Source organism: Pteropus alecto, unplaced genomic scaffold (assembly GCF_000325575.1).
Source record: "Pteropus alecto unplaced genomic scaffold, ASM32557v1 scaffold135, whole genome shotgun sequence".
Lineage (NCBI taxonomy): Eukaryota > Metazoa > Chordata > Mammalia > Chiroptera > Pteropodidae > Pteropus > Pteropus alecto.
The window spans coordinates 3,787,963-3,797,456 of record NW_006438076.1 but is presented as its reverse complement, the minus strand read 5'-3'; the positions used below and the strand labels follow the sequence as shown (position 1 = coordinate 3,797,456).

The window sequence follows — 9,494 nt, the reverse complement described above, 5'->3', positions numbered from 1 at the left end:
CAGTGCTAAATTGGGCTGCCCTGGCCCTGTTGCCAGCCCTCCCTCTTCCTGTGCTGAGTGAATAGGGAATATTTGGAGGAGCCCTCACTGACCCCTCCCCTTTTTGGATCTCTGAGCCTTTTGACACATCGCTCAGGCCACTCCTCATACGGGTCAGTCATTCAGTCATTTAACCAACATACTGGGAGCCTACCATGAGCAAACATGGCAATGGGAGCTGGAAAACCTGTCCACCAGGGAGACAGACAGATAAGGGCTGGCAGCGTTATAGGCGTTAAGGTTAATGCATACACGATGAGACAGGGATCATGGCTACCTGGGTCTGCGGGGTGTACAGAATTGGGAAGGCTTCCTGGGTTAGGGTTAGTTGAGAGAGGAACAGGCTTACACATGGCCAGGAGGGAGGCAGGGCTGGAACGTGGACATTTCCTGCAGAGACAGCTGTCGGAGCAGAGGCACAAAGATGTAAATCATCAAGCATGTTCAGGCAACCCTATACAGTGGGGTCTGATGGGGTGCAACAGAAGGGAGGGGTGCTGTACCGGAGACAAGGCCAGGGTCAGTGAGCAGGCCCGAGCCTGGGGTGCTTGCGGGCTGTGTCTTTGCCCCCAAACGAACACTGGCCGTGCCTTCTGCTGTCTCCCACCTGTTCAGGCTAAACCTCATATTTACCAAATGACTTCAAGTCCTGACCTCCTCCCAAGTCCTTGGACTCTCTCCTAGTTGAGAGGAAACCAGATCTCGCCCTGCCAGCTTGTCCTGGCACTTCAGGGAGTGCCAGCTCCTGGACAAGCCCAGCGCGGCCCCTAGTGGGCCAGGCCCGGGCAGCTCCCATGTTCCATGGCCTGGCAGGGTAGGCACTGAGGATGGACAGCTCTCTTCCTGCCCGGGTCAGGTGGAGGACTCAGGAGAGGGGTGTCTGCTTAGGAGGACATACTGAGACGGTGCAGGCCTAGGTTGTCCAGGGCTTGCAGAAAGGACCCCGTGAGAGGTTGGTGGGCATCAAGTCACACAGAGCAAGACCATCTGTGGGGGAAGAGTGTATGTAGGGGAACATAGGAGCATGGGTGCTAGGGTGTCTTAGGCAGGGCGTGGGGTTGGATTCAGAAAGGAAGCACCCACTGCGTGCAATGTACCCTCACATATGCTCTCATGTAGCCCTGGGAAGATTTATTAGCAGCTCCATTTTTACCTGATAGAGAAACTGAGGCTCAGAGGAGCTGAGTCTCTTGCCCAAGGTGACTTAGCTGGTGATGAGTAACATCACCTTCTCTGATACCTCAGTCCCCTCTCCTGCGTGCTTACAGGCAAGTAGTTTCCTTTGGCAGGGGCAGGATTCCCAGGGCAGCCCACGTAACAGAAGCAAAAGTGGCAGCCGCGAACGTGGGCTGCAGGTTGTATGGGTTATGCTAATGTACCCACCATATGCTGAGTAGCTTCTAAGTGCCAGCTGCTTTGCATACATTATCTCATTTACTTCTAACAACCCTGTACCTTAGGTATTATTACAGCCATTGAATAGTTGAGGACCTCAGATCAGAAAAGTTGAATAACTTGCCCAAGTCACACAGGTGGAGAGTCCAGTCCATTAGATGCTCCTGCCGGTGTTTCATGCTGTGTCCGATTGTCTCCAGCTCTGGGCTGGATGCCACCACTCCCCATAAGTCAGAGACTGTGATTTCTCTTGTGGCCCAAGGCATTTGGGGTCAAGAAGGTAAATCTGCAGCTAAAAAGGTATCATTGATAGGAAGGCCTACCTACTCCCACCGGTCATCCTTGCACTCAACAAATATTCGAACATTCTCTATATCGCACACTGGGGCTGCAGCAGAAAACAGGAAAGACAGGTTCCTGCCCTCCAGAGTCCACAGTCTAGTGGTTGAGAGAGGCAAGAAAGCAGACATGGCTAAACAGTGTGCTCGGAGCCATGGAAACCCAGAGCAGGGGGCCTGACTTGTCCCTGATGCTCAGCTAGCACCCACCGAAGGAGACGGTGGTGGGAGTTAGGAAGCACCATGGCCATTTCACAGCTGAGCAGACTGAGCCCTAACAGGTCAAGTTACACATCCAAGGTTACCTAACAGTGAGTGGCAAATGCAGGACTCAGTTCTATCTGATGCCAGTGTCTCCTGCAAACTACCCAGTGGGATGCTAGAAAGACCCTGGTGTCATCCCCATTCTGAGCCACCTGTTCCTACCTCCCATGAGCAAAAGAGAGGTACTCTGAATGGCAGCTGGCAACAGGCGGTGGCCAACCACGATCAGTGCTGGGCACGCCGAAGGGTTGGGTTTCTCAAGCCTTAGGTCTCTGGCTCCTCCGCAGCCTCCAAGGGAAGTGAACCATCTTCAATTAATAAACCACCCATGACTTCCTACTTGGGTTCTGCACAGGACTATTGCTGGCATGACCAGTGTTTGGAGGAATTGACTTGAACTCATATAGGAGCGGTATTTTGGGGGGTGAGGAGAAGCTGGGCCCACAGTGAGGATAGGGTGAACTAGACGGAGACCTCAGAGTGTGTGCTGGGAAACAAAGCTTCATTTTGATTCTAGAGAATCAATTCCTCTCTGCCCTCTTTTTCACTCAGGGGGAAAAAAAAATCTTCCCATTCTTCCTTTCAAAGGAAAATAATTACATACAATGATTCACACTGTGATTTAGTGAGAAAGCCCTTGGTTCTCGCCCCAACCTTTGCACAAACTGTCTGTGATCTCTAGCAGTTTCTTCACCTCGGTGGGCTTCTGTTTTCTCACGTGTAGAATGGGGAGCATACAAACCTATTGCATAGGATTATTGTGGAGCATGAAAGCCTACAGAGATATTTTATTAACTCGTTAGAACAGAATGTGCTCCCTCTCCCCTTATGATTGGGAAAAAGTGATGCTTAACAGAAACGAAAGCATCCATGGGACATGCCGGTGTCAGCAAGGGCAAATGAGGCAGGCAGGTAAGTGTGCTCCCCAGGGTCTCCTGAATCACACTTTGAGCTTCTCCTGTTCATTTCCGTGGTCAGACTAAACTGTCAGAGTGGCTGGATTTCTCAGCCCCTCCAGATTTTGTATTCCTACACACACAGCTTACAACCCCAAACTCTTCCCACTTAATTTTAGGACGGGGACGGTCGAGAACTTTCATGTCAAGGTGTCACAAACCAAGATCGGGCAGGACCCTGTAGCTCCCAGCTTAAGGCAGGGCTAGTTCCAGCCAGATGAAAGAGAAGTCCAGAGGTTGCATCACCTGTGGAGGCAAGAGTGTGGAGTGGTGACCCAGGGTCTTTGCCTGAAGAAAGGACCCTGTGCAGGTTCTGGACCCAGCCCCACAGCTCACAGCAGTGGCCTTCTAGTGAATGCTGCCACCCTCCCCTTCCACTCGTCATCATCCTGTTCTCTTGATTAATCCTCACAGCCTCACAGGGAGCTGGTGTTAGACCCGCATTTTACAGATAAAGAAACCACGCGTCCAAAAGCTCAGGGAAGTTACCCCAAACCATACAGCTAATAATTATCAGAGGAGCATCAAACCTAGGGCCTGGGTCCCTTGCTCCTTCCACTCTCCAAGGCTTCTCTGATCTTCCAGAAAGCTCTCCAGACACCATTCAAGTTTGCCTCTCCTCTGTGCCTCATTCCCCTACTTGAAAAAGGTCCTCCCCTCTACGTGATCCGTACCGTACCCTGTCCCCAGTCTACTGCCTTTGCAGGGTTTCCAGAGAGCACTGAGGTCTCCTTAGAGGAAGTCTCGGAGTCTGGATCCGCCAGTTCTGGGATTAGTTGCGAACACACCAGATGGCCTTATGGCATGTACGGCTAATGTTTAGTTTCTTTGTGTGCCAGATCGAGGAGAATTGGAGAAAAAGCCTGACCTCAGTGGTGTACTAGTAAATATTTAACAAGCAGATCTCAGGGGTGGAGATTGAGGAGAGGCCCTGATGTGCAGCATTGGCTAATTTCCGTGCTGTAAATGCTCCCACCATGGCCAATTTCGATATGTGATATCACTCAGCTTACAAAAGTCCTGAAAATTTAAATTGGCTTCCACAGGCCAGAACCAGGGAGCTCCAATCCATCATTTAAGGGTCATACCCTGTCCTGGTCCATCTGGTCTGTCCCCCTGCTCCTGATCGTCAGACAATACTGCCCAGTAACCTCACCCCAAAGCCTCGTTGCAAGTCACCCTCATCCCCTGTGGACAGCTGCGGGCCTCTCTCTTTGCTCTTCAGTTCTTGGGGTAACAAGTGTCTCCGGCTAGAAAAAGAATTCTATTTGGAGATAAACACTCGTTCTTCAAACCTGGAGGAAATGCAGAGGTTGCCAAATCGGCCCCCAGGAGCTAAATAAATTTAAATCACCTTTCTGCTCAGACCAGTTCAGCTCTGCTCTCTTCTCCCCATCCCCACTCAGAGCCCCAGTAACAGCCTCTCAGCAGGGGCCCCTTGGGATGCTGGTAAGTGAGGGCCTTTGCTTACACTTTTATTCCGAGCTTTCTTCTGTTACTCAGCAGGGCTCGCCCTACCCCCACCTTCCCTGAAGTCCTGCCTAGAGAGGGACTGAGGGGAAACCGAGTGCCTCCCCTCAGTCCTCTCTCCTAGAAGTCCCTCTTCGTGGGAGCCCCTTGTGGATTCCTTCAAAGAAGCGAGGAAATTCGCCCTTCATGGGCAAACCAGAGCACACTAGCCTACCCCGTATTTCACCCATAAACGGGCTGTGCAGACGTAGATGTGCCTTATTTTAGGAGAGAAGCATATTCTGGAAATCTCGTATTTAATAACAACCACTACCCCTCCACCTGGGGAGCACGTCAGAGTTTCCAAAATACTTTTATATACTGTGCATCATCTACTCCTAGCCTCCCGCCAACCCTGTGTGGTGGGTGGGTAGTGATTATTAAAGCCCCCTCATGGCGTCCGAGCCCGCTGGTGATGAAAGGGACTTCAGATGTCACCTAACCCAGCTACCCAACTAAAGAGCTTCCATCCCCTACACAGAGGCCCAGTGGATCGGTCTCTGCTTGGCCCCTTCGATGGTGGAGGCTCACCACCTCCTGGAGGCAGCCCATTCCAGCCTTGGAGAGCCCCGAGGCTTGGTCATGTATTTGGATGGAGCACAAATCCATCTCCATGTTACATAGATTTAATGTAGTTTGTAGTTCGACCCTTCAAGGCACACAGAACAGGACTGATAGAATCGAATCTTCATTCAAATGTTTGAAGGGGGCTCACACGTCTCTCCATCTCCTCACTCCTGTGAGTCTTTTTCTCACATATTGCAGATTCCTTCGGATATTCCTCCTGTGACGCGGAGTGGAATCCCTTCGCCGGGCCAGTCAGCACTCCTCTGAATGTCCTAGCACAGTGCTGGGGGAGGGGGACTAGAAGCTGTGTGTGAGCTTTGCTTCTGCTACTTCATCCTCAGATAGCTTTAGTTTAGGTCATTTTTTTTTTGGACAGACACATTACACTTTGGATGTATTGAGCCTGCTGTCAACTAAAATCCTGCTGCTAAACTGTGAACTGTGTCTCTCTCTCCCCTGATCTTCACTTATTGATTTTTTTTTATTTTTTTTTTTGCCGAAGAGTTAGAAGTGTTAAATTCCGACTTAGTAGATGAAAATGAATCTTAGTAGACTTAGCATGTGGCCAACATCTGTAAAGATCTTTTGAATCCTAGTTTCATGTCACCCACAAAGTTGCTGAACATAACTTAGGGCATATTCTAAATCGCTGATAGAAATATTGAAAAAGAGAGCCAAGGAGAAAGCACGTGGCACTGTCCCAGCAGCCCGCATCAAGCGGACGTCTACCCTTTGATTGTCATCCTCTGGGGGAAGCTGACTAATCCACACACTGGTCTACCACGTCTCTCCCGTGTTTTCCACAAGAATATCGTGGGAGGTGCGGTGCTGAGGTCACTTACACCACTCACGCCTGCCACATCTCCTGATCTGCCAGCTTAGTATTCATGTTCAATCCAGAGATTGAGCTCTATCACAGAAGGCACTCGGCCTCGTGACCCCAGCACCTGGCACAGTGCCCAGCACATGGCAAGGACTTGAGAAGCATTTGAAGACATAATCGGTCGCATTTGTGAATGAAAGGAACTGACCCAGATCAATGTGAACACCAGCGATATTTAGTTTTCGATTCCACCTTCTTCCTGTATTTTAAAAATTGGAACATTCGTTTTTAATTTCTTCCCTATAGCACCTCTTTAATACTCGTGAATCCTAAAAGGTCACTAACTTGCTTACTGACGAGAAAATAGGAACTTGGGAAAGTTAAGGGATTGGCCCAAGGTCAAAAGCTTATGACAAGAGACAGCAGGATTCAAGCAATCGTCTGCTGGCTTCGAGGTACCATCATGTATGTGCATCGACTTTGGGAAAGTTCTCCCAGCTCAGTGGCATAGATATTTCATCCCAACAAAATACGATGGGGAAACGGTATAGTAAAGCAGGTATATTTCTTTTAGAGTCTCAATCTCATTCACTGTCCATCATTCGTTAATTCAATTCACAGATGCAACAGATATTTATTGAGCATCTACTAGTGCCAGGGTTTTCTGGGCCCTAGGAAAATAACTGTTAATCAAGCTCTCTCTGAGCTTAAATTTTAGCTGGAAGCGAGAGAGAAAATAACCAAGCAAGTAGATATATAATATGCGGTATGGCAAGATCTGTGAAATAAGGCAGAGCAAGGGGACTGCAAGGGGCGAAGGGGCTCTATTTTACTCTGAAGACGTGACATCTGAGCAGAGACTATAAGTGAAGAGAATGAGAGAATAAATGTCTTGGGAATATCAGCACCAGCAATACTGTGGTGTATTCATGGAAGAACAATGTTTTTCCTTCCAGAAAGCAAGAACCTAGATCATCTGATGAGCTTTCCATGCTAGGAAATATTTGATTCTTTCAAGGTATATTTATTCATTTATCCACTCATTAATTTTGTCAACAAATACTAAGCATCTACTCTGTGTCAACTGAGTGCTGGGGGTGAAGAGGTGAACAAAGCTTTAGTGCAGGATGCAGACGTGTCTGGAGCTCGACAGCACAGGGGTAAGAGCCGTCATGGGCTATGGACAGGCTGGAAGAAGAGAACGGTTGAGGCATGTCAGCGTTCATGACATTTTCAGGTTCCATTTGACTAAAGGAAATATAACAGAAGCATTAAATGGTGGTTAATGATGGTTATCAAAAATTTTAAAGCTGTTTAACCATTCCTTTAAATCAAATCTTATACTGAAAGTTCAATACATAATATTAAAAGGAATTGCTCTGATTATAACAAAATTCGGGCCCTGGAGACACCTTCTGAAACATGTAACAGGATGAAAACTACTGCCCTAAATATTTGTTATGGTTAAGAACGGAAATCTGTCCATCGTCCACTAAAATCCGCTTGTTTTCAGGTACCCAGGTAAACCAAATTTGGAGAACCGTTCAGTTATTAATCAAAACAATTAAAACAGTCACCTCTGACTTGCATTAAATGGAATAAACCTCTGCCCGAATGAGAACTGATTCAGCTGTTTTTTTTCCTCCTCCTTAGTCATCGAATCGAACTGAACACTGCCCAGTCCGGCCCAGATGATTCACAAGTACAATTTAAAGGCCTCATCATTTTGTTTTTCTCTGTTTCTGGACAGAGGGCACTGTCTTAGTTTGCACTGAGAATCGTCTCTTTGGAAGTGTGTTGGTGCACCACCTGGCTTCGGATAGTCCGAAATTGTTCTCTAGAACGTTCTCATTTGAAGAAAGTCCTGCTTTCTTTCCACCGTAATGCATAAACAAACGGACGCTCATTATACACTCACGATTCTCTTGCACACATTCCCCTACCCGCCCACACACCATAAGCCAAGGCAGACCTCACAAATCCAGCTGAGGAGCCAGCTGTCATGGACACACTAACCCACCGCCTCTTCTTTCTTCTCTCTACAGATGACGGCAACTGCTCAGGCCCCTTCTAAGGCCCAGGCTGTCCACATCTCCGCACCCTCAGCTGCTGCCAGCACTCCCGTGCCCAGTGCCCCCATTGACCCCCAGGCCCAGCTGGAGGCTGACAAGCGAGCTGTGTACAGGTAGGAGATGCTTCAGCAGTGCTGAGAAGCCCCCAGCCAGCCTCAGGCCCGGCTCAGCCCTGAGAGATGAGGTTGCAGGCCAGTGGGTGGGCTCATCAAAGACAATGGCCAACAGCTGCTCCCTTCACAGCCTTCTCAAATCAATCCAGAGATCCCTCAGCTGGCCACTATGGATTGATGCTAGCTTCCTGGAATTGTCTAGTGAGGGATATGAGAGCCTGGGCAGCATCTTTTAGGAGGAGCCCTTCCACATCCCAGATGGAGAGATAATGAGCCAGAAACCATCAGCTCAGCAAACAGGCAGCTACCCGGGGATTCCCCTTGCCCTGTCCCATTGTTGCCTTCACTCCAGCAAGAGCACTGGACATCTGATTGCACCATCTAGGACTCGGTATTACGCAAACCTTAGCATGCCTAAAAATCATCAGGAGAGCTTGTTAAAATGCATGGTTTTAGGGTCCATGCTCAGAAATGCTGAATCAGTAGGTCAAGCTATAGGAAGAGGAATACAAACTTTAAAGAACGTTCCAGGTTATTTAATCTAATGCAGCTGGTCCTTGGACCACATTTTGATTCACGGTAGTCTTGGGTTTTAGCAACAGGTGTCGCGTGCAGCTGTGTAGGTTCTGGCACATTCCCCAGATGGGGAGTTTGCCGATAGCAGGCACTTGGCTCATCTTTCTCTGCACTAGCCCATGCACCCAGAGCTGGGATCTGAATGGTCCATAGGGTGGGAGGGGCTCATGGAAATTCCTGTCTGTCTGTGTATGTGGCTGGGAAGAAGCTAGAGTCATCTGAGCGCAGGCCTGAATGAGGCTCCAGCAGGGACTGTGCTGTCGTTTGTCCAGAGCCACTAAGAGGAGGTGCCTGAATCACACTCAGTACTGACCCTCGCTGGAGGCTGGACCCTTGCTCACCTTCTCTGTGCGAGCATAGATGTTCACATGTACCAGTGAACACAGCTTACCTCTGGCTGAGCACACACTGTAGCAGGTACTAATGGCAGTAACATGTGGAACGGGCCACCGAGGGTAGGTAGGGAAAAGATTGATTTCTTCCTCTCCCTCACCCCCCACAGTGACAGCGCCTTATGGTAATGGTGGTGATTATTGTTGTTATTATCATTGTTAGAACGGTATTATTTTTAGTTACTCAGATGAGCTGAATGCTTCTGATGCCAACAGTTAAGTCCGGAGGAGTGGGCTCTGACCCATAGATCCTGGCATGAGGATGCTTCCCAGATCTGGAGGGAGGATAAATCACAGTGCCTGGCCCCCTGCCCAATGCACAGGCCTGGTCCAGCTGCTTGCAGGCAGCGAGCTCTTCCTTGGGCCGCCAAGAATGCCAGGATCTGGTCACAGTTTTGTCAGAGAGCCTCTAAGGTGGGGGAGGGGCAAACCAGTATGGGACTGGGCACT

General features: G+C 49.2%; 1 protein-coding gene across 1 annotated transcript in view; it reads left to right on the top strand.

Moving 5' to 3' along the window:
* PKNOX2 (PBX/knotted 1 homeobox 2) overlaps window positions 1-9,494 on the top strand; it is a 244,608-nt gene that overhangs the window by 176,583 nt on the left and 58,531 nt on the right. The window contains exon 4 of the mRNA XM_025049206.1: window positions 7,937-8,076. Coding sequence (XP_024904974.1) covers window positions 7,937-8,076 — 140 coding nt within the window. The remainder of the gene's footprint in view (window positions 1-7,936; window positions 8,077-9,494) is intronic.